The sequence below is a fragment of the Charadrius vociferus genome, unplaced genomic scaffold, assembly GCF_000708025.1.
Source record: "Charadrius vociferus isolate BGI_N301 unplaced genomic scaffold, ASM70802v2 scaffold267, whole genome shotgun sequence".
NCBI classification, from domain to species: Eukaryota; Metazoa; Chordata; class Aves; order Charadriiformes; family Charadriidae; genus Charadrius; species Charadrius vociferus.
This window is the reverse complement of record NW_009649458.1, coordinates 1,232,792-1,259,320: the sequence shown is the minus strand read 5'-3', so window position 1 is coordinate 1,259,320 and position 26,529 is coordinate 1,232,792. Positions and strand designations below refer to the sequence as shown.

The window sequence follows — 26,529 nt, the reverse complement described above, 5'->3', positions numbered from 1 at the left end:
CTGGACAACTAAAACGCATGACAAATTGACAAATAGCTAACAAATTTTAATCAATATATCACATACCACTGCTGCCTTACTGTGACCTCATTTTAATGACCACTAGAGGATGCTATGAGAACAATTAGACACAGTAAAAAAAAAAAAGGGGGGGGAGGATGACTGTATGTTGCCTATAAAATAATTTCATTTACAGAAAAATGTCAGTTTTTTTGTTCCAAGGTTACTAATGTTGCAACTAGTTGTCTCATAAGCTTTTCAGACACTTGGCAAAAAAATGAACCTCAGAAATTCATAAACACACATGCTTTCAAAAATAACAAAAAGTAAGTTTACATCCTTCTTCTGTATGCCAGAACAGTTTATTATAGACAAGGTTACACTATTTAAAGTACCCTTGTATTTAAAACTAGGAGACAAGGAACAGCTTTCCAACTAAGTGGACCATTTGGTGAATATTCCTTTAGGTATTATAATTTATAAAAAAACAACCTCAGAATTACAGTTTTATAGACAATAAATTATTCAGTTGCATACTTACTTCATCCATTTTCATGCACGTGCCAAAATCTGCCAGCTTCAGATGCCCATATTTATCTAAAAGCATATTGTCAGGCTTCACATCTCTGTGTATCAAGCCCATGGAGTGAATTGCATCAAGAGCAAGAACAACTTCGGCTGTATAGAACTTGGCCCATTTCTCAGGCACATCATAATTGCTCATAAGGTTTACAAGGTCTCCACCTGGCATGTATTCCATTACCATGTACAAGTATTTGTCATCTTGAAAGGCACAAAATAGCTGCAACATTAAAATAAAAAGAAAAAAGTGCAATTACTTTTTAGAGACAGCTAGGAAAAAGAATAAAGCACGTTATCTTGAAGTTTTATTAAACACAAGCATATGTTTTCAAGATTGATCTAAACAGACTTTATTTTTTATATTCAGATAATCTACATTTTCTATTATGTTCATGTTCAAATTTACTGAACTTCAAAACCCCCTCACTTTCATTTTTAAGAAAGCGAAAAAGATTTTCTGATTATTTTAGCAGTATGAGCTTTTATATATCCACGTTTCTTTGCATTAAAAGGTATCACTGTGTCAAAATGCAAAATATCAAATCTGAGAAAGAAAGCATCATGTATTGATTTTAAAATAGCTCAACAGCAAATAGCATCTGAGACTGTTTCTAAATTTCATATATTATAAATCTCCTTATCTATATACATGTTTACAAAAACACTTGTCACTACTGATTTTGTCCTGAAAACAACTATAACACAATACAAAGAAATTATCCTTAACTATATAAAAACAGTCTGGTATAGGTTGCTACTAGTATGCTTCCTACTGGCACGATACTGAAAGTAAGTTTAGTCTCTTTAAAATGTATTTCAGACCTAGCGTGCTGAAGCTTTAGAGATTGCACCCAGCAATCACCAGGTCTAAGAACGGCCCAAACTAGCAAAACACATTACCATCAAATGTTCAATGACTGGTGTGAAGAAGTTTCTCACCTTATTTCTCAGGGAATACTGCTCCTTTACATTAAAAACTAAGATCATTCACATCTTTAAAGTTACCCACACAAAATTCAAAGGCAATTGAACAAGAGGTTGTGTGGAAAGGAGGAAATCAAAAACGGGGAGTTTGTGGAGGATAAGGAACCATGAAAGGCAGGAACATTATGAAGAAAACTTTATCTTCAGATTAAAATTTATTGTATATTAGTGACAGAAGACCTATATTATAAATACACATTTTAATACATATACATTGTACTGTATTTGTTCTCACAAATTGAGAGTATATACAATACCTAATATGATAACGCATTTGGTCATGAAAATTCAAATTAAAATCCAAAATACTCTCAGTATTCTCACATGTAAAGATATTAATATAACACAATAATAACTAACAACATTATGCCTTTATACAGCACTTTCGTTATTGCCTTTAAGGGATTTCATTAAAAAAAAAAAAACCCAAAACCACAACACTCCTCCCCACAAAAAAAGCCCCCACACCATAAAAAAACCACCAGAACTATCTATGGCTCTGGTCTCACTTGTTTTTCACGTAAGAAAGAAGACACAGAGAATCAGCGTGATCTGTCCCAGTTTCTAGCTCAGAACCTACATTTTTTAAATCCAGCTCAAAGACCTATTCCACCAAACCACATTACCTAAATATATCACACTAATACAGTTCATCATAGAAGGCACAATCGCAACTACACTTTAATTCACTTGCTGTTTACAAGTACACACACACTTATATCATGCTTACTAAACTTTCCTCTGAAAATTGAGTGTCATACTTTTCTTGTTACTTTCAACTGTATGTGAAAAATAAAAATAATTCCAGACAACGACTATCATTAAAACGAACAAAAAAAAACACCTAAAAAATTCATCTATTTGGTCAAGTATTTCTGCTGAACGTAGGCAAGAACGCAGAATGCGTTATGCTCAGAAGAGCAAAACATCTGAATAAAAAACCCTTGTAAAACATTTCTTGTATACATGAGGTAAAGTGTTATGAAGAATATATGGCAAGCTTAAGGCCAGTCTCTACTTATTAAATATACAGAAGCACGGCAATATATGTCAAAGCATTTAAATGTATTAATTATTTAACAAAATGAAGTACTAGCAGTTTCTTTGAGCATATGCTTTCATTACTCATCTTATTAATTGATGTAATTTACCAGTTAGAACAAACTGCAATATTCAGTACTAATCCTTCCCAAAGGCATAACTCGTATTGCAAACATGATGATGATACATGTCATGAGAGAGCTGTAAGCAACGGTGTTCAAGACCAGCTGAAGAAACCAACTCTCCATTACTTGCATATTACTTCTGAGCTGAGATGCAGTAACTGACCGTTAGACAGGAGATGGTTTCAAGCAAACCACTGGTACAACCTCCTGCCTTGCACACCAGGAGTGTGCACTCATCCAGCTATCAAATTGCAGCTGAAGAGACGGTAACTACTTAAAACACTCTTAATACCAATTGCCTGTGATCAACTGACTATCATGAGGAAAGACTGGAAATAATGTTGACATTTGCATCTACATTTCTATACAGAGATTTTCTTAGTTGTAAAGATAATCTCCCTATTATTCCTAATAATTATGTGGATATTTCAAAAATCTGTTTCATTCCATTTTCTGCTGCATTTGGAGTGACCAAAATGTAAATTAATCTACTTTCTAAGACAGACAAATACACAAAACTCAGTGAAATTGCCGTAAAGGTGTATCTTTAAAAAGTAAAATCTGAACCTAAACCATTATTTCAGTTTACATATAAATTCAAAACCATCTCAAGACTGGGAAAGATTTATTTATTATTGTTATTATTTTACTCTTACATATCTTCCTTACCTGAACGACCCACGGACTGTTGGCGAAGGCCATGATATCTCTTTCTTCCCAGAAAAAGGCTGAATCTGATCTCTTGATCATTTCAAATTTACTTAATAGCTTCATTGCGTAAACCTTCTGCGTCATTTTATGGCGAACCTGTTGGTTCGGAAAGAAGAGAAACAACTTTTTTAAAATGCCTTGTAAAACCACTGAATACCAGCACAGCATATTTCTCTTATATGCAAACTGCTTTCTGGGATGTGATGCCTCCAGGTATTCATACACCAAATTTTCTACACAGTAAGGATTTGAGAACTTCCAAGCCCGGAGAGAAAAACTTAACCGTTGCTCCAAAAAAAACCCATAGCAGGGGTGGAACAAGAAGGACGCCAAATGAAGGAAGGTATGCCAGAGCCTGGCCAACTGCTGCAGCTGCTGCTGCAACCCCAGAAGAGGAGTTGCAGGGCCACAAGAAGGACGTGCCTCAGGGCTGTGGGAGCGCTTTGGAGGTCGCTGTTTTATTGAAGATGTACTGATACAAGCGTATGTTCTTCCTCACTATGGCTATGAGCGTAAAAATGAGAGCTGACTTGAGTAGTCTGCTTACTCAAGTTGAAACTGCTAAAAAAACCCAACCAACACCAAACAAACAAAACAAAACAACAACAAAAAAAACCAACCCAAAACTTAGAATGAGAAAAGCACAATCTTTCTCTAAAGAACTGGACTGCTGCTCTTAATATTTTCTGAGTGAATGTGACTACTTCAAATCACCCAGAACACTAAAGAAAAAAAAAAAAAAAAAGATGACATAATTCTGTTTACAGAAGAAAAAGGAAATACTTGTCTATTCCCCCCTCAAAAGTGTCATCGTGTAAGGAGAAATGAAATGTAACTGATTATATTTCCTTATTCTGAACACCATCTACCCATTTCATTCATTCATATTAGAAAATCTACAAGTAGTGCAGTCCGTCCTCTTCCAATTTTTATTTTTCAGAAAAAAGACTGCTCCTATTTCTTTTCTTAAGTAGTTAATAAATTCAGTTTAAATGGTGTAAAATTAATAACATAAATCCTGTTGGAAAACTGAAATTAAATCTTTTATGACAAAATCTGAAAATATTTTGGACATGAAACAAAATCCTTAAAGCACAGACTGTAAAGTCATTAGCCTGTTAATGAAACAACGCTAGACTTACGCTGCTTTATGAAACAACTGCTAAAGGACCAGTTTTTTTAACATTCTTGAGTGTTCCTTGCAGAAATCAAGGTGAGAAGTATTCAGCTGATGTCTGAGTCAGCAGAAAAAAAAAATTAACTGCATCTTAAGTTTCTGCATATTTTCTTCACATGAAAATAAAAAAAATCAGTGGACTACTTTGTGAAATCAGAACCAAACTGTTACGACTTTCTGGTACATTTAAAAACCTCACATTTAGTAAAATAAACTGTATCCCCCCACCTCTTTGTTTTATACAATGTCTAAGTTTAATTACATTACTAGAAAGAATATTTAATGGGCTCTTTTCCTGACCAGCTGTAAATGTTTCAGGACCATCCCTTCTGCAGTGCGAAGCTTCAGAGAGGCACCTATTTGGTCTACAAATCTGGGAGCGTCAGCCTCCTGCTCCTGAGGAGCTGCAAACATTACGCTGCTGAAGCCAACAGGAATGCTCTGTAGAAACAGAAGCCGCACTGGGGGGGAATCATGGGAAGAGTGAGAACATGAACAGAAATGGGGTTGTTTATGAACTTACTGTTCTTGAAATTGGGACTTTTTGCTCTCAAGATATAGATACAAAAGCTTTAGGATTAGCATCTTGCATAGTTTAACACTAACCAATAACATTCTGTATAGCTATATCAAAAAATCTCCAATCAAACACCAAACCAGAAATGCGCTATCTACATGCATTAACAACACTGTAAGCATGTATATTTTACGACATTAACAATTAACCAGCTAGTGAAGGTGGCCTAAAACAGCATTTCGAAAACTACCTCCTTCCCATTTACTAATCCCACATGGGATTATTCAAAGACTCGGTGGTACACCACAAACTACACACCATGAAGTGGAGCTTTTGTAATCCTGCTCAAAACCAGAAGAAACACAGAGACCATCAACCTCACAAAGATATTGTTTAATTGAAGACACGTTTTCTGTGAAAGTTCACGTAAAGCTCTGCAGTGTACTTGGTAGCTTACAATTCCTAAAATTGTTGTGTACTCTTGCCTGGGTGTAGTCAGTATAGCTGCCTTCATTTAGGAGAATAATTGTCCCCCACTACTTGGGGTAAAAAAAGTCTCAGAAGTCAGCACAGCCTGAAACAAACCCGTGCATAGGAGAAGCAAAGTGAACAGGGGTAGGGGGACCAGAAATCAGAGTCTGTGCACCTCTCTACGGTACTGCCAATAGGTTATTTGTTTGCTAACCTATTTCTTGAACAAATTTCAAGATAGGTTCATTCTCCGTACAAAAATCAAGGAGCCAAAGCAACAACTATCATACTGGCCCACCCAAAGGCTGAGCGTGTCCTGGCGTGCCTGACAGGTGAACAGACCTACTGGTGATGTTACTCCTTATATCACCACCATGGCCCCTGGAGACAGCCTATTTAGCTGCTGGTCACTGTGCTCTTTACCCAGAGCTATATTTGTACATACATATAATGGCTCATACAGCAGATTATTCATGTATTAAACTGTCACCATGTTTCAATTTCTTCCAACTGTTTAAATGAACTGCCAAATTTAAACTGCAGCTCACCAGAGTAACTCTCAAAATAGGTAGGAAAATCCCTTCGTGCCATCAGCACTGAGTAACATGGCCTCGTTTAACTTATGAAAATGCATTAAGAAATAAGAATTCCCCTCTACTTTGCTTCATCAATTTAAGACTATCAAGAAACAAGTACGCATAAAATGCATCCCTAATTTCTGCATCAATCACATCAGAAGACAATCTGTAGGCAAAGAAAATAACGTATCTATTTGAAGTTATCAGATTGAGTACATGGTATCGAGAATGGTACCATCTCATTGATGATAAAAGAAAACTAAGATCCTAGAGCAGAGTTGTGAAAAAAGGTTTGAAATATTCACAAATATCCTAAAATACTTACTAGAGGCATAAGAAATTACTACAGACAGGGTACCAAAGTTCACGTCCTGACAGATTTTCAGATAATAGACCACGACTACTTTATTTGCGTTACTACAGAAGTGTACATCAGCAGTGACGGGGAACTAAACCTAATAATCAAAGCACTTAATGGAAAAAAACTAAACCAGCAGCTGTTAACATATGCCATGACAACCACTGGTGTGCAACACTAAGAAATCACATAGAAAAGACCGTCACCCAGACCATCCTTTACTAGCAAACAGAAGACAGAGTTGTCCTTGCTTTAGTTTTCTATTCCAGCACATGATCAAGTCAGTCTGCTGTGTCACTGCAACTTTATAGTACTTTGTGAGTAGAGCTGGCAGAAAGAACCGAGGATATGTTTCAATTTCAAATCAAGAGGATTTTTCCCCCAAGTCAAAACAAACAAGAGGTACTCAGGATGTGCTTTCATAAATTACTGTTTCTGCATACACCACAAGTAACATATTAAGCACCATAATTAAATTTTTCTGTCTGCCCTAGACACCAGTCACTTTTAATTCATGGCATTGAATAAGAAAAGAAGCAATCTGGCAGCTGGCAATTATTTTCTTAGCTTTCCCCATCACTACAGACCCAGCAAAGCCAGAGGCCAGAGCTCAAGAGCAGAGTTTAATACTTCTGGAGCTATAGAAAATTGATTTTCCACCGAAGGGAGATGCTCAGACCAGAGTCACCTGATCGGGGAAAACAAAATTAAATGAAGGAGTTTTTTTTTAATTTTTGGGGGGAAGAAGAGGGGGCAAGTGAGGCTTTTTAAAAAAAATCTAGCTGTAAGATACAGCAATAGAGAATATGTTTTCCTTTCTTGCTAGAATCTGGAAAGCTGATCTCTCCACATTACTTCTTTCACAAAAAAATGCTATACTGGAGCAGAAAGCCTGGGGAAAACAAAATTAAATGAAGGAGGTCAGGTCATAGCTGACTATTTTATGCTGCATATTAACATACTAATTTTTTGTGCTACAAATATTTATGCACAATGGCACACACTGATAACATGACATTCATGAATTTAACCCATGTACTTAATCATGTTTTATTTATGGTTCCTTCTGTGTTTAGCCCTCACTGAACCAAATTTCTATTTTGATCACAGAATGTGTTGCAAAATATTTTGATTACTGCAAATCCATCATCTGCAACTGTGGTGTTAACATTTTGAATGGAGTAGAAATAGACATAGCTTAGCTCAATAGTTTAAACTTGTATCATACCTTGTGAGGCAAAAAATCTAGGTATGTATGCCCTCATCACCAGCTAATATTAGTTCAGATCTACAGTTGTATTTGTTAACCCACTGCTTTTTAGCTGTAAGACTGCTTTGCATTGTGATTTCTACATATATTTTTACATTCCAGAAAAGGAGAGTTCTTTTAAATTGGCATGAAGTACAGAAGAGCTCTATACGAGCACACAGCAGTTCCCTTCCAGTACCAAGAATTCTTAGCTTGCTTTATTTTGGGGCTTGAAGAGCTTATTTTAAGGAAAAAAAAAAACAAAAAAACAAACCAACAACCAAACCCAACACACCATAAAGAATAAAAAGAATTTAAAGAATAATTAAAAAAAACCAACATAAAAAAATCAAACCCCATCATTATATGACCAAGTTACTATGCATTTTACCATTACATTACAATGATGGGGCAAACAAGAAGTAAAGTTTGTCTTCAGACCCCTCAAACTACCTAACTGCAGTACATACATTGTGAAAAACCATCTCTACTTTAGAATTTAAATTGTGCATGACACAGTGAATTAAGAAAAAAAGTTTCCATTCTAAGCCAGAACAACTTAAGAACTTATATTTGAAATGAAATGCTAAAAAGAAAATTTAAATTAGTTAACAAAACCCTTAAGTTCTTAGAAATATACATATGAAAACAATGATTTCTGAAACACACATACAATTCTCTTAGATGCTTCCAGCAAATATATCAGCGTGACATCCAAAAGACGCACGACTTCTGTTATTAGGGTCTTCTCATTTTCATCTTCCCACCCCCAACAAACGGAAGAGGAGCTCTGCTCCTTAAAACTTTACTCTTCACTGACTTTCCATGCAAGTGCATGAGAAAGAAGCATCTCTATTAGCTACCATAAGTGGACGTATATAACAATAAAAATGTCTAATAGAAGACTTTAAAACAAACCCTTTGACATGACTGTCAGTGAAAAGACAGAGTAGACTGCTTTCTTATGAAGCTCCCTGCAGCAACCCCTTCTCAAGTAAGTAAGGTTCTCATGAAGGTTTTGTTTTTGTTTTTAATCTCTTGCCAGCAAGGATATTAAAGCATATAAAGATATATATTAATTCTTTAAAATCTTGTTTGAAATTGGGGATCTTTGGAAATACTCCTCTCCATACTTCATAAATTCTTCTGGATAAAAACAAAGTGCAAATGACCCAGAAAGAGGAAGCTACATTCTTATGTTGCCATACTTGGCTGAAGTTGCCTTAAAAATGACATGAATGAATAAAAATTGCTGATTAAATGTTGTTAACTGCCGCATGAATTACATCTAAATTTGCAAATTACCTATGAGTCACGCAAATAGTGTTAGGCTAGTCACAGAGTTTTCTTCCCCAGTTCCAACCGATTTCACCAATACTAATATGGAAAATAAAATAATTTTATAAATGGATAACAACTTCCTTGCCATTATAAATGTGTACCTCTTATAAGCATTTCAGACCTAAGATCTTGCCACATTACTCAACAAAACTCCAAAACACCTTAGTATTTTCCAAAATTGCTTTACATTACAAGACAATATGATTTTCCCAGCTTCCTAGTGCAAAATTAGCACAGAACTGTAAAATGTCAGTTGCATGTCAAAAGGCTCAAGCAAAAGGGTAATTTTGGTTACCTTGTGGCAACAAGATAACAAGCTTCAATTGCTGCAAATTAGTTGCTCCCTTTTCCATTGAATTGCTTCACCCCTCTCTCTCTCTAAAAATGCTTACACAGAAAATTATAATGGCTCAGCTGGTGCACAGTTACCCGTTAGCTCATGGTAACTTGTCCCTGGTGTTTGTATTCTCAGATTCTATTTGGTGCTTACATCCATAGCTTCTTTCAAAACTGACATTATCAATCCATCTTACACATGTGCTCACATTTTTGTGCTATTTATGACACAGTATGACTTGGAAGTCCAGGAAAAATCAAAATTAAATGAAAAGCAGACTCTGAATGACATACTAAGTTACTTTATGTATTTTGATTGTTTGTTTTTTTTTTTAAATAGAATTGTTCTGCAATATAAATTTAAAAAGTAATTCCATTCTTACATTAGATATTATACAGGATACAATGTTGAGTGGACAATCTTACATGAGTCATGTCAGTTAAATATAATACAAGCAGCACAATTTTAAGAGCAAACCATTTTATTTTTTTTTGTTGCACTATTAGCTTGCTCTTTCATAGGAAGGTTTCAGATACGACACAGTAATGCCTGCGAACAAAAAAGTTTAGAATTACCATGAACTGCCTCTTCCATTTTGATGAAAGGATAGCAAACTGTTTCTCAATTCCAACCCATCATGTTTTAAACTCAGATATACAGAAATGACCTTACAATACAATGAAAATAACACTTATTCTTTATAAGGATGCATTTTTAGACATAAAGCATGCAAGACTGGAGAAGGTTTTGGCTAGAGCCGTAAATCTGTCTAATCATTAAATCCTTACCAGCTGCACTTCTCCAAAAGCCCCTCTTCCAATCACCTTCACAACATCATAGTCTTCAGCTTTCATTTGTAAAGCTCGGATTTTTTCCACAATCTTCTCATCTAAAACAAATCAAATAGAAGTTGTGATAATGCATGCATTAAGAGAATACAAGAATTTTCTCTAACATTTTTCATTCAGAGTCAAAATAAGCTTTTTTTTATTTAAATGTTTAAAGCCGCGTTGGTAATTCTTGAAATCTGCAGTCACAATTAGTATCCCCTTTCATTATTGTTTGAAAACTATTAACCATCTACCTTTAGCTGAACTGTCTTTTGGATTTTGCTGACTCTCATTTCACACCTCTAATAATCATTCACGAGAACGAAGATCCTTCACAAGAACCAGAGATGCCTATCTTGAATTTTCAGACAATTATTCATTGCCACCCGCTGTGCTGCCAGGATCCACTGACTCTCCACTGATAACACAGGAGTGTGCACCACCTGGTGCACACAAAAGCACTGCAGATGCAACCTGCTCCTGCACACCTGGAGGGTTCAACAGCAGTCAAACGGGGAGGAATACAACTCCATAACCTTCGTGTACAACTTCAGAACATGGAGGGCTATGAGATCCACTCATTCATTCCATATGAACTATTAATTCAAATTTACATATGTTTAAGTAACTGCTGGCCATCTCAAAGTGCTTTTTAGTGTTGACTGCATGTGTAGTTCTACACTTTTGAAAATTAGGTCTATGATGCTCTGTTCAAGTACCCTCTGGTGCAGTATTCTGCAGTTAAGCTCTTTCAGTGTCTTTCTTGTTGGCGGTTGTGGGAATGTGTAAGGAAAACCAGTGAAAATCTGACCTCTGACCAATTCTAAAAACATGCAAGGTCCTAGACTCCATAATTTTGTAAATGTAGCATACTAAAGTGAATGAATTCCTGGATAAATGCATTTTAAAAATCTATTCTTATTGCAAAGGCAATGGGAACAATTAATGAAATCCATAACAGTGGAGGTAATCTTTCTTAAGGTGACAAGCTCTGACATTATCCCCACACATGCTTAAAGGAAGAACAAAACAAAGCAAAATAGGTTGGCTGGAGCAAGACCTCTACCAGGGAAGAGCATGGAATTGTATTAAGAGCTGTGGACGCTTATATTCAGAGAGGAATAGAGGTGTATATTGCGAGATCCCTGTTTACACTCAAAGACCGTGGAATTTGATCCCAAGAAAGGCATTAAAGGGGATCTCAGATCTGAATACAGGAAAAAAAGGGATGAGAGGTACAGTTAATTCGGTATGACATTAAAGATTACATTGTCAGCAGGGAGTTAATGATAATAAACATTCAGTAAATAGTTTAACCATTCCTGCACGTTCATCAAGAGCAACCAACCTGGCAGGCTACAAGCAATCCAGGAGATGCCTGATGATCAAGAACATTTCTTTTGACCCAAGTGAACAACAAACCCAGTCAGGGGGGCACTCTGATCTATTATCCACAAACATGAACGAACTGGCCAGGGGTGACAAAGTCTGTGGCAGCCTTGGCTGAAGCAACCTTGAGATGGTGGAATTTAAGACCCAGAGAGAACTAAGGAAGGATAAGAGCAGACTTTGGACTTCAGGAGAACAGACTGTAGCCTGTTCAGAGAACTTATAGGCAGCATCCCGTGGGAAGCTGCTGTGGAGGGTAGAAGAGTGGGTTGATCTTCAAAGATGACATCTTCACAGCACAAGAACAGTCTGTTCTAGTTAGCAAGAAATCGAGCAGGCATGGCAGAGAGCCAGTTTGGCAGAATGGGCATCCTCTGCTTCAACTCGAGCACAAAAAGTGAAGGTTTGGAACATGGAAGCAGAGATGGGCTACCACGGAGGAGCAGGATGGAACTGGGAAAGCCAAACTCAGCTGGAACTGAAGCTAGCCAGGGTTAGGAAGGGAAACAAGAGCCTTTATGAATACACTGGCAATAAAAGAAAGAACGAGGCAAATGTGGGCCTGCTGCTCTTGGTGGAGTAGGAGATTGAGTGCCAAAGGACATGGAGAAGGATCAACTTGACATACATGGGGCCATGAGATGACACAGGATGCATCTGAGCATGCTGAAGGAGCCAGTCAACACCAGTACCAGGCTGGTCTCTATCACCTTTGAAAGGTCATGGCAACTTGGGGAGGCTCCTGATGGCTGGTAAAGGGTAAATGTCATGTCCGTGTTTTAGAAGGGCAACAAGGAGGATCCAGAAAGCTACAGGCTGGAACAGCAGCCTAACCTCACTGCCCAGCATGATCATGGAGCAAATCCTTCTGGAATCCACTTCCAAGCACTTCATGGACAAGAAAGGATGGGAACAGCCAGAGTGGATCTAAAAAGGGCAAACTGTGTTTGATTAACCTGCCTTCCATGACGAGATGTGTGTCTTGGTGGACAAGGGGAGAGCTGTACACTTTTCCTTTCGTGACTTTCAACAGAGCATCTCAAAGTATCTTTGAAGCCAAACCAGGCTGTCATGGATTGCACAGGGAAATTACAAGGTAGGTTGAAAACTTGCTGGAGTCATGGTCAGCGCTTCAAAGTTGATACACTGGAGGGTAGGGCTCCTTCTCACAGAGACCAGACAGGAGGGGTAAATGAGCTGGCAGGAACCTCACAAAGTTCAAAGGCAAATGCAAAGTCCTGTAGCTGGGATGGAATGACACCACACAACAGTACAGGATGGCACTCACCACCTAGAAGACACCTTGAGAAAGAGGACCTCAGAGCCCTGGTGGACAAGGCGATGACCAAAGAGGAATGAGCAGCAAGCCTTCGTTCTGACTGCACACAAGGCTGCATTGGTAAATGCATAACCAGCAGGTTGAGGGAAATGATTTTTCCCCTCTTGTGAGACCACATTTGGAATGCTATGTCTAGCTTTAGGCTCCCCAGTGCAAGTGAAATATCAAAACATTCCCTAGCTGAATGGAAAGCCACCAAGGTGCTTAGAGAATGGGACCACATGATGCTCATAGAGAAGCTGAGAGAACTGGAACTGTTGAGCTTAGGGAAGTTTAAATGGTTGGCCTCAACAGAATCTGAAAGCAGGTTTTACTTCTAAGAGGTGCAAAGCAAAAGGACAAGAGGCAACACATAAGTTGGAACATCAGAAATCCTACTTTGTAGGTAAAGAATCCCTAGAATTGGGGAATGGAGCAGACTGTCTGGTAGAGCTGTAAAACCTCCGTTTTTGGAAATTTTCAAAATTGGGCTGCACAAGGACCTGAACAACCTGATCTAACAACAGAACTGGCTTGGCTTTGAGCAGAGTTGGACCGGTTGACCTCCAGAGGTCCTTCATAACCTGTGGAACACAAAAATGCAGCTAAAAATTTCCTGTTTTGAGGAAAAGATTAGGTGTGAAGGGGAAGGAATTTAAAGGAAAAAAAGAGAATTTAATAATGAGAGAAAAGAGTCTGCCAGTAAAGTTGTAAGGACAGAGGCAACTAAAACCTCAAAAGCAGACAAATCTGTTACATTCAGCATACCAGCAAGACTGAAGTAATCCAGAGTGTGAACAGGAAAAGGAGTTGAGAGAATTCTGAGGCTATTTTCTACAGTGAATCATGAAACCTTAGAGAAGAAGCTAAGAACATAATCTTAAAAATAATAATAATCACCTCCACAACACCTGCATCCCTAGATATCAGTTATACAGATGGATTGTCTATTTTGTCATAAAATTTAACATATACTGAACAGATAATAAAAGCATGGAACTAACCTGAAACAAAAACAAGCTGCAAGAAGGCAAGCTCAGAGAAACCCTGAAGCAATATCATAATTGCAACATGCTGGATCATATGATTTAGTTCATGTATCACATAACATTCTAATTCAAGGTGCAGGAGACCTTTCCAACACTACCCCTTTAGTAGAGGACTGAATTTTCAGAAGGTTTCACACAGATGAGTTTGTACATTTGTGATATAAGTATGCACAGATACCACAGACTATCTTAGGGCCTCATGAATTTGCAACAGCACGAAGCCCAGCAGAAGAAAAATGTCAGGTTTAAAGAAAGACATTAGATGGACTCCCCAGCCCCAGAATATAATGGAATCTTATAAAAATATTGTGACATTTGAGTAAAAGTCCTCAAACGTGAGAATGTCATCACCGATGACTCAGGTTTCTTCATTAACACAGAAGGACCAGGAATTTTGATAGCAAGAGTGTTTAAAGACAGCTTTTGATTTACTACTCCAAAATGGCACTATAACCTTTAAACAAATGAAGCTTCACTTTCTGAAAGGGCAGAGTGTTTGGATCAGCCACTGACAGCTGGCAGCAAGAATGTGGCTGAAGGTTACAAGTGCTTGTGAAAATGGAATAAATACCTGACTAAAGGGGGGTGGGGAGGAGCAGAAACCCAAGCTTTTCTGCTCTTAGAGGAAAAAAAGTATGTTCATATCCAGGTTATTTTCTTACAAGTTAAAAAGAACATGTATCAGGCAGTTCTGGGGGGTGTGTATATACGAGGAATAAAAATGCAAGGGAGTGCAATTTTATCCTCACAGACCAGACACAGTCAGTCAATGAGTGCTGCTATGGAGTACATTTAAGTCAAAAGTTGCTGCCCTAGGCAAAAGTCTAGCCAGAAGTTAAACGGAAATACAGCCAGGAAGTGCTGCAATCCCACACCAGCCCAAAACCAAACAAAAAAGCACAACAGAAAGACTGAAGTAATTAGGGGTGCATACATAAGATCTGGTCAAAGGTGTGTGAGGAACAAGAAGCTGCTGGAGACCTTGCAGAAGCAGCAGAAACTAGAAGGCATAGCTTCAGATGGGTTAGTGTTTCCCCCTCTAGAGAAAAGAAACAGGGAAGTATTGTCTTGCATAGACAAAGGAGCGGGAGACAGGGAAACAGAAAGCAGCAGTCCTCCGACTTGCAGAGGACACATCCCTGACTCAATGAAAGTAAGCCTGATGGTAGAACTGAATTGCTTTGTATCCACCAAGTATCCAAATGGAAAAGTGGTTAATAACACTGATATACAACTTGTTTATACATCTAAGACATCTAAAAACTGTGGCACTAATTCATGCTTTGCTTGGGAAAAGTTTCTTACTTGACACCTCTCCCATAGCTACTCTTACCAGAACAGTATCATTAAGAACGGAACTGGAGCCCAACCTGCTGAGGCGACTGCAAAGACCTGGCAAGGAGCAGCCTTAAAGAAGCCAAGAGAAAACCACAGGGCCAATTAGCTCCTTAACTCAGTGTAAGTTCCACAGCACATTAAATTTCTAAGATCCTTCTTAGCATCTGACATTTCACCTGTGTCACTGACAGAAGTGTGGAGCACAGATAATTACAGCCATGAACAGCATTAACACTGTACCAGATAACACATTTCTGTCGGTAACTGCACGGCTGGCAGACGATTCGGCAACTTCAAGCAACATAAAACGTAAGGGAAGAAACCAGAACCGTTACTTTTGCAAGAAGTTAATCTTAACAGATAAATCTTCTAAGTAAGCAGTGTCTGCTTGGAGAGGAAAATGGCAAAAGCAACTTTTCAGGAAGTTTATTCAGGGGGTGAGCAAAGCTGCTGCATGAGTGACACACCTGTACTAAAAATTCCTTCTACTGTAAATACTTCCATTACTATTACACTCTAGAAGTTTGACAACCTCCAAAACATCGGCAAATCATTTTAACAATGGAAGTTTCCATTGAGTGAGGCTGAATAATGTATAGGAAGTCACTGATCCGTTTAGGGAGTTGAGGCTTCTGGATCATACCAGGCCTGTGCTGCTGTTTGGACTTCCCCAAAATCCATTCTCCATGCCCTTCTATTCCTGATGATAAGATTAAAAATAATTAAATATTTTTAACTGCTGCTTAAAACTGTTGCTTAATTATTTAACATTCTGCTCCCAGAAGTTAAAGCAGGTAACAGGCTATGTAGTACCTGCATGGGAGACCACCAAAAAAGGCACAAGCCACTAAGATATGATTCAATACTTTGCAAATCTCAGATGGCAGAAAAAGTCACTCGGAAGAGTTTACTTAACCTGTTGTCATAGCCTAGATGACAGAACAGGAAAAGAAAAGATCAAAAAAGATTTGTTACACCAAGCCCATGCTGGAAAGCTCAAGCTTCTTTTCTAAAATAAGCAAGCCAGTTTTTACTCTTAGAGGACTCTGAGATTCCTCTCATTGTTTTGGGAATTAAATATTACGTTATGCTTTCCTGTCCCATGAATACTCAAAAAAAGCAGCAATCTAACCAGAATCCTAACAGTTAATTAAAGCCATACAGAGACTGAAAAGGAATGGCTGTAATATGAGATACTTACGTGCCTCATAATAAATACATGCTCTACTTTGGTTCAATGCCTTAGAGAAAGCGGTAAGAAATCAGAATAGTAAGCAAAAGCAGACAATAAAAAAGTTTATTTCTTATTAAACACGTGAAGAGGCTGCCTCTGCAAAGTGGTCACAGAAACAGGATATACCAAAGTCCTACAGTACAGGCAATTAATAAATTGTAGCTTTGCGAAATGAGTTAAAACACTTGAGTTTCAGCTTGAAACTACGAGTTGAGCTGAATATCAATTAATGTCTCACCTGAAATGCAAACTTCTTCATTTTAAAAGTAAAACAAGCTATTAATAAAACATTAACCTGCTTAGCAATGACTCGCAGCAGGTCTGAAGCAGGGTATACCCAAACCCCTGGGAATATGGTAGAAAAAAAAATTTTCCCTCTCCAAGTGTTACAGTGGAAGAATCCAGTGATTAAATTGACTGAAAGTGTGACAGTTATTGCAGTGTTCTCAACAATTTTTGAAGATTTGTGTAATATGGATTAAAACAATTGTAAGTGACAACTCTGCCTCAGCTGCTTCACTCTGCACTCTATAGTGCTAACTCAGAGGATGGCCCCGCCACCCCTCTGCGGTCGCCTCAGGAAGCCCTGAGGAGGGATTCAGGATTCAGGCTCCAGGCCCCCGGCACAGACCGCTCAGCAGAGTCTGTCAGAACCTTTTGACAGTAATTCTCATCTAGGCATTCGCTACAGCTCTTCAGATGTTGCAAAAAATCAGAAGAGACAAGAACTCACTGTTCCCTAACCTAAGAGAGCAACAACTTACTGTTCCACAAATTCTTAATACAATTCCCAAATCTTCTTCCAAGTCCAAGGTAGCAAGAGGCTTCAGCAAGCATGTGTACACTCTTCCTTTGCACTCATACTTGCTACTCTCAGAACAGTTTCCAAAAAGACATGAGCTACGGGTTCAGCAACTTTAAACTGCATAAAATGGCAATGCCACTAAGAATCCAACTGTCCTCCTGTTTTTTCCTGCACACAAGCAGCTGCCTTTGTGCTGGCACAAATATCAGTGAAATGAAATGAAATTAAAATCAGAAACTGGCCTTTGCTTTTCTTTTGCCTGACTATTTTTAACAAAAAGAACAAACAAACCAATCACCCCACTCTTTGCATCAATTATGCTCAGTTCCCCAGTCTCGTTCATAATAAACCACACAAACACCTGTGTCGGAGAGGACACTGAAACACATCGCTGTGGCAGGACTGATTGATTCAGTTGCAACGCTGAAATATTACCAGCTTCAGCTGTTTACAAAACTCTCATTTCACTATTTTTATTTTCTTTTTAAAAGTAAACCACAGAAGATATGCAGCACTATTTTTCATTCTCCCTCAGGCAGTATGGAAACAGGAGAGAGGTTACATGGGTGATTCTTAAGAGAGATGCAGGGTCTCACAATGTGTCAGCAAAACCAGTCAGTTCTTAAGTGCTTTTTTAAAAAGTTTTTAAAGTTTTTTAAAGTTCAGCTTCATTGACTACTGTGAAATTTGTTGTTTGACATCTCAGAATTTTTTTTAACTAGTATCTGCCTATTTCAACTGTCAAGTGTCAGCTGTTATAAAGAAAGAAAAAAAGGCAGAACAAAAACGTGAACCAAAGTATATTTTTGGGTTTCTGCCATTGCTGGTAGCCTGCAGGCCACATCAGATGCTTAATAATATTACCAATGGGAGAGAAGCTAGAGCAGGGTAAGAAGCAACAGCCTTCAGAAAAAGAAGACAGATAGCAAGAATGTTCAAGGGCTGCAGCAAAAAAAACCCCAAAAACCTCTTCCCAGGGTTAAATTGTTTTCCCACAGTTGCTATTTTTAATAGCCAGGTACCACAAGATACTGGTCTTCTGATTAGAAAAAGGTTTCCAATTTTGTCCTACTGCAAAAATAGTATTGTAATATAAAGGAGAATCTGAACAGCTCATAAAATTTGTGATACTGTCATAGCACTGAATTCCAAACATAAGAACTCACCCAAATGACTACACCAGCAGCTGAGGAGCATGAGTGGATATTCAAATGAGTCCTAGAGCAACAGAGGGCCCACACGTAGCTCTTACCAGTAAAGAATCAAAAGAAGAGCTGCTGATAAGACTGCACCTGCAGTAATCTTAACATATGCAATAGAAAAGTTTTGGGGGTTTTTTTAAATCTCAAAATAAGCTCACTGCAAAGCATAGTCGTTCCAAGAAGGCTTACTCACTGCAACTTACATTTTAAAGCAAATAATCCAGTATTTTTTCAAGAAAAAAAGAATTGCTTATATACATGGAGAGAAAGCACTTTAAAAAGACAAAATACAGCTACTCTGATGTAACAGTCTTCCATTTTCATACGCTCAATAAATGCCAAGATCCTACCTACAATTAGTTTGGGGAGAATCACAAACATTTACATAAAGGTTTGAAAATGCACCAAGATATTTTAAGGTATAATAATTTAGTTTTAAAAATCAACAGAAGGCCTCTCTGTTAGATTAAATAAGACTGTATATACGATGATGATATTTTGAGCAATTAATTCATAAATAATAACTGGGATATCCTTTGCAAATTACATTGCTGCATATACATAAGAAAAAAATAACATAAAAGGATTTTTCCAACTGTAGTTGGAAAAATCATAATCTACAGCTGGTATATTCCAACATATTTTCAATAATACAGTGATTCTTCAAAATGAAACTTCTCTATAATAAACGGTCCTCCAAAGCCTTCTGAATATAGAAGTTCAGAGTTATAAAAAAATCGGTAAAATGAAAATCAGCAATGCATTTCTGACCACTCCTGTTCCCATGACTGAGATTACAACAACGTCATTGTTTAAGGGCCACTTGCAACTTACATCTATTTAAGAAATTATCAATGTTCTTGTTCTTCCTCAGTGCTGGATAATCCAGATCAAGGACCAAAGAATTCAAGCCATCCTGAAAAGAAATAAAAGTAAGTTAATTGAGTTCTAAAATCATAACTAACAACTTTCTTAAAACTACTGCACAGAGACTGATTATATATTATTCAAGCATGCATTACATTCCTAGCAGGCAAATCAAACAAGCTCTCAAGTATGTTTATAAACCAGTCACCGCAAAGGAGCTAACACGCAGTGACTGGCTCCAAGTTGGTCTATAAACAGTACAGACACATTACCACTGATTAGTGGCACTGTGACTTAAACTGGAGTAGTAGTTTCAATCTTAACCAGTAGGTAATCTTACTTATTAAACACTGATTTAAAATACTCAGTTCAGTCAATCTGTTTTTCTTATTTCATTACACTTCTCCTGCATATTAGAAAAACTTTATGTTTGTACTATCCATATTATTGCTTTGCTCACATTCTCTCTACCTTCTCATTCTGGATATTCAAAAACCAACTGCACATTTTTCTTCTTGAGAGCAAGACATGACCTAAACTTAAGAGATAATTCACCACATAATTCAACCTCACCAAGACTAGATTACTTTTTTTAAGTGACTCAACAGAAGACAAGCCAGAAGCCTACATGCCGTTCTGCTACCAATTATCAATGCCTCCATCGAAAACAATTGAGACCTCTTAAAATGGCATGGGATGAGGTCATCAGAAACTAAACTAAAAATAGTACTTGAAATGCCTGTTAGAAGACTCAACTCAATCCCACCTTTCAGCAACCTAAAAAAACTTAAAAAAAACCCTAGTCTTCAAAACACACAGCCCTTTACAGTTACACAAGGACAAACAAAAATAAAAATTAGATTCAAATACTAAGTAGAGCCAGAGACTCCATTCATACTCAGCATCTCCAGTGTTCTGCCTGAACTGGTAGTTTTGCTCATTGCTCCAAGAACAAAATCCTGAGACTGTTTCTTCAAGTTTTTGAGCCTTGACAGGGCATTACAAAGATTTAAGTCAGAAACCACAGCACATTTATTAATAGGCAGCCCGTAGAACTAGACAGCTTTGCAGACTTCTTAATAACTGAGGCTGCAGCTAAGAACCTGCTGATTTTGGGTTTTTTTTCTTAATATACCTGGGAAAGGATAATTTCTGTTGCAAATCTTGCTAAAACTATTCTACTCGTTCTAATAATATATCTACTCAGAGTTAAAGGCAAAGCCCAAGATTATTAAACACATTTTGAATGCCAGATTGTCCTAAACATGCACATACACAAATAAGACTACCTCATCTGCAGAGATGTCGCTTCTTGCCACAAAAACAACATTAATGATTAAGCACATTTTCAAAATTAAGAGGCTAGATTGCCTGCTTGTTTGTTTGTTTTAATTCCTAACAAATCAAAGCATCTTGGGAAGTACCAGTAGCAGTCATTAGACCATATGGAAAACACGACTTCCTCAAGAGATGCCCATTCAAAGGCATTCTTGACAGGCTAGAAAAGTGGACAGAGAAGAATATCACACAGTTCAACACAGGGAAATGCCAAGTCCTGCATCTGGGGAGGAATAACCCCAGGTATATTTGTGTGATTTCCTACACAGATGATCGCCTTCTACTAAAGACCACAGAACACAAGCTTCCCTAACTGTTTGTTTTAAATTGATAGGGAAACGTTATTAGCATCTCACTAGGATCATCTGTTACAACAGGATTACATTTATTGTATTTGACATAACTATTATAAAACATCAGAGCCTCACAGATGCATTAAAACATTGCATAAAGCATAAAACTTAAGAAAAGGTGAAAATTCAAAAAGGTCCATCCATCACAACAAATAGGAAATCAAGTAAAGGTGGCAGGAGGTCCACATGGATGAGTAAGGAGCTCCTCGCTGAACTCAGACGTGAAAAGGAAGAGCACAAGAGGTGGAAGAAGAGGCAAGTGACCCAGTAGGAAGACAACTGCTCTCTGATCATGCAGGGGTAGAGTTAGGAAAGCGAGGGCTGACCAGGAGGTGAATCTGGTGAAGGATGTGAAAGGCATCAAGAAAGGGTTCTGCAAGTACACAAGCAGCAAAAGGAAGACTAGGGAATATGTGGGCCTGTTGCTGAACGGGGCAGGGGAACTGATCACCAAGGACACACAAAAGGCCAAGGTACTCAATGCCTTCTCTGTGTCAGTCTTTACTGGGAAGACCAGCCTTCAGGAATCCCAGGCACCTCAGGCCAGAGCAAAAACCTGGAGACAGGAAGATTTAAACTTGGTGAAGGACAACCAGGTGCCAGGAGCACTGAAACAAACTGGACATGTAGCAGTCCATGGGCCCTGATGAGATGCCCCCACGAATGCTGAGGGAGCTGACTGATGTCATTGACAGGCCACTCTCAGTCTTTGAAAGATAATGGCAACCGAGAGAGGTTCCTGAAGACTGGAAAAGAGCAGACATCACCCCTGTCTTCAAGTAGGAAGATTCAGAGAACTGCAGGTGGGCAAGCTTCACCTCGATGCCTGTGAAGGTGATGGAGAAAATGCTCCTGAAAACCATTCCCAACCACACAAAGGACAAGAAGGCACTGGGAGTAGTCAGCATGGATTTATGAAGGAGCAATCATACCTGACAAGCTGATAGCCTTCTATGATGAAGCAGCTAGAGTGGTGAACAAGGAAAGGGCAGTGGATGCTGTCTACCACAATGTTGATAAGACTTTCAATACCGTCTTCCATAACATCCTCAAAGACAAGCTGACAAAGTACGGATTAGATGAATGAAGCCAACTAAAAACTGGCTAAAAGACTAGGCCCAGAAGATTGTGATCAGTGGCACAAAGTCCAATTGAACGCCAGTCACTAGTAGTGCACCCCAGCACTCAACACTGGTGCCAACAGTTTAACATCTTCATTATACCTGCTGCACCCTGCAGGCAATACAAAACTGGAGGGAGAAGCTGACATATCAGAGAATTGTGCTGCCATTTAAAGAGACCTTGACAGGCTGGAGAACTGTACTAAGAGGAATATCATGAAGCTGAACAAGGGGAAATGCCAAGTCCTTTATCTGGGGAGGAATAACCCCAGAGACCAGATAGAGCCTGGGGCCTGAGAAGCTGGAAAGCAGCTTTGCAAAGAAGGACCTGAGGGTCCTGGTGGACAACAAGCTGACCATGACCCAGCAGCACACCCTCACAGGAAAAAAAGTCCAACAATATCCTGGGCTGCATTAGGGAAAGCATTGTTAGCAGGTAAAGGGAGGTGTATCCTTCCTCTCTACTCAGCACTGGTGAGGCCACACCTGGAGTGCAGTGTCCACTCCTGGGCTCCCTAAACCAAGAAAGGCAGGGACTTACTACAGTGAGTCCAGCAAAGGGCCAGGAAAATTAAAGGCACTGGAGCATCTCTCCTAAGAAGAGAGGCTCAGAGAGCTGGGACACCTCAGCTTGGAGAAGAGAAGATTCAGAGCAGGGGATCTCATCAATATGTATAATTACCTGATGGGAGGGAATGAAGAAAAAACAGTGCTCACTGACAGGACAACAGACAATGGGCACAAGGTAAAAAGTATGAAATTCCATCTGAACACAAGAAAACACTTTTTTCCAAGTGAGGGTGGTCAAGCACTGGAACAGGCTGCCCAGAGAGATTGTGTAGTCTCCATCAGTGGAGATATTCAAAACCTGACTGCACACAGTTCTGGGCAACCTATTCTACTTGATCCTGCATTGAGCAGGGGTATTGAACCACGTGATCTCAAGACGTCCTTGCCAACCTCAACCATTCTGTGATGTAACACTTAAAATAATTCCACTGCCGCACAGAGAAAAAGTGGAATTTTCCTCTTGAATCTATGTAACATGAACTGTGTCATAAAGGTCTTAAACATCAGGTTTTAGAACGTCCTTACAAAAAGAAACACAAAAACGTGTTAACAAGCAAAAAGGGAAGTCCATGAAGAAAACAAAGTAACTAACAATTGGTACTGTAAGAACAACATTTATAGGCATTACTTCAGTCTTGACCCTAACTGTTCCTACAAGACCCGTTAAGGATAACGGAGTGATGCACTAGGCTATCGTACTCGTCTTTCAGAGGGACAGAAGGCTTAGTACCTGTTCTTAAAATGTGATGACATTTTTACAAAAGATACAATAAAACTGAATCAATGCAACAAAGTTGTTAAATGCTTCTGTATTAGTCATTGCATGAATTGCACAGGAACTGCCCAATAACCTGGGCCAATCCAACGGAAAGTACTCTTGACTTGAGGTGATTTCCTGTAAAATAACGTAATAGGATCTGTAATACCAAACTCTTTATTTAGCAAACACTGCCTTCCAAAAAAGGATATCTCATTCTGTAGCACAGTGTGTCAGCAGAAATCTGGATCTTCACCTTGCAACATGTAGAAAAGGACCATACTGAATGCCCTGATGGAGAACAGCTGGGCCATTTTTATGATTTTACCTGGCACAATGAAGATTTAATTCCAATTAGCTGGCAGTTTACACACAACACTTAACTCCAACATCAAATAAGCCTTGAAGCTACACTTTCATTAATATATTTGCAATATAACTGCACTAATGTATTACTGTAGCTTACAGTCTCTCTGTACAGTATCAAAATATTAGTCTTTCTTAGTCTTTAGAATCCCTTAATGCAATTAGAGTTTCACAATTGGTCCTGAGCATACTTTTTCTGACGAATTACAGTTCTTGTTTCTACAGCACACATTCAAAAATAAAAACTAGTTCTCTAGAACTCTGAGCACCTTCTTACTCTGTTTCTCTCTTCACAGTCTAATACCTTATTTATCATTCCTTTTACATTCATCTTTCACTTCAATTGAAACAATATTTTAATAATGACAAGCAACCGGGTAGGCATTTTAAAGGAGATGTAAAAGCACTCTGTGCTAACAAACCAATAAGGCATATTTTGTTCTTCATATTTTTGTGGGAGGAGAAAGGCAAGGTCACCTGATATTTTAATGCTTTTCATGCAAAGGTATTTTAGAGGTTGACCAAGTAAAACATTTATAGTATGCTCTACTTACATCTTATGCACAAGGTCAGGGAAAAGAATAGAGTTATCATCCCCTAACAGACAATTCAGTACGGTTGGATTACAAGGTCCAAAACAACCGTAACTCTCAATTTAAACTGAGTTATATATTATCATTTCAGATGTCACTGGTTTTTCCCCTGTGTCATTCCAATTCCACAGCCTTTTTGTGGGCTATAAAAACTAAGAACCATATTTGCAGCTAATTTTTTTATTAGCTCTTTCTGTCTCCTTTTCATGGACTTCTGGTAACAATTTTCACAAGTAGCTATTAATGAACAGAAATTTGAGACCAGCGCAACTGCCTATTCTTAACTATTTGGAAGTGTCCTAACTCTTGAGGACAGTCAGCTACAGCTGGTGTCAAGAGTGGTGATTTGTATCAGCATCACGAGGAATAGAAAGAATGTCATTTTTATTTTTTTTTATCCCTGTGAACAAACCTGATTATCATACTCTTTTAAAGACAAGATTAAGCTCTTGAACATAATTTCAAGGTAAGGGATTTCAAGTTCATATCAACATGTAGTTTACAGAAGATCTGTCTTGCACATTAGTATTTTGTGAAAAGGTGTTTCCTTAAAGCTTTATGTTTTCACTAGAAGGCCCAGTTCACATTACTTAACACAAAAATTGCACTACAATTAAGAAGCTGAGTCAAAAGATTGCACAGTAAAACAGACTGTTCAAACTGAAGAGAAGTAATCCAGGAAATGACATCTGCTCTGTCTAGGCCTCACAGATAAGTCACTTCGACCAGGAAATATGTTATTAAAGTGATTTCACTGTTCGCTTCCTCTTTCTACTATTACAAAAGGCTGAGAAGCTAACAGACCAAAAATAGCAGCTACCAAACAAACGCACTGTTGGTAAAGACAGCTCTGCCCCCATCAAAACCCTTTTGCTCATGGCAAACATTCTAAAATGTTCTCCACAGATTGTTTTCCAAGAGAAATGCCCAAACTTGGTATTTTTCATGGAATCGTCTAGGTTGGAAGGGACCTTTAAGATCACTGAGTCCAACCATCAACCTAACACTGCCAAAATCACCACTAAACCATGTCCCTAAACACCCTCCTACACCAGGAGAGGAGTTCCTGGCCATTCTGGCAGCAGCCACCACCTCTAGGGACCACATGGAGTCTGGTTTTCCCAGCAAGCAACTCGTACTGTTACAGACCTGAATGAACCAAAGAAAAAAAAAAAATAGGCAAGAAAAGTTCAGCAGATACAGGAACTAAATGTTTATGGTCTTCTCTGACAAAAGGGACAGTAATAGGTAAAAATAACTGTAGCTTCTAAGTAGCGAGCTCAATATTAATTCCAGGCAATCCCACTGAAGCCCTCACCAAATTAAACCATGCTGTGCTGATACCAATTTCTGAAATAAAAATAGCTATTTGAACCTGTCTAACACTGATATGTACATGCAAACCCCACAGAACATCACAACAGCTTTGGCTACTTCAATTTTTTCCTCACTTTCATGATGAGAAAAAAGTAAAACTCAAGAACAAAAAGTAAAGACAACTGAACAGAAGAGTTATCAGTTGCTTCAGGAAACAATTCGTAGTCCTGCAGTAACTGGAAAACATAAGAAGTCTGATCTAGTGAAAGATGTCCCTGCCATGGCAGAGGGGTTGGACTAGATGATCTTTCAAGGTTCCTTCCAACCCAAACCCATGTGATTCTATGAAAACTTCACTAAACCATTACATATAAGAAAAACGAAACGCTATTCCTTTCTCCTTCCAAATCCTCAAATAAAATTTAGTAAAATATGCTGCAGTAGAAAGTAAGGATAGAAAAGACTGTAACTTCATATTACATTTTTCCAACTTGCCCTGCATGTTTTTTAAGGCAGAACTTCCTAAATTTATGCACACATGAGCTGATTATCTAATGACTCTTCACCAAGATTAAACTCCCACTATATTCTTCCATATGCCAAATGGACCC

At 38.3% G+C, this 26,529-nt stretch overlaps 1 protein-coding gene across 1 annotated transcript in view; it reads right to left on the bottom strand.

Moving 5' to 3' along the window:
* The window catches only part of ROCK2 (Rho-associated, coiled-coil containing protein kinase 2), a 55,400-nt gene extending 35,854 nt beyond the window's left edge, over positions 1 to 19,546 (bottom strand). Inside the window, exons 1-4 of the mRNA XM_009889768.1 lie at positions 19,471 to 19,546; positions 10,260 to 10,360; positions 3,402 to 3,539; positions 542 to 802 (exon numbers count right to left, since the gene is read on the bottom strand). Coding sequence (XP_009888070.1) covers positions 542 to 802; positions 3,402 to 3,539; positions 10,260 to 10,325 — 465 coding nt within the window. The 5' untranslated portion in view covers positions 10,326 to 10,360; positions 19,471 to 19,546. The remainder of the gene's footprint in view (positions 1 to 541; positions 803 to 3,401; positions 3,540 to 10,259; positions 10,361 to 19,470) is intronic.
* Positions 19,547 to 26,529: the final 6,983 nt, after the last annotated feature.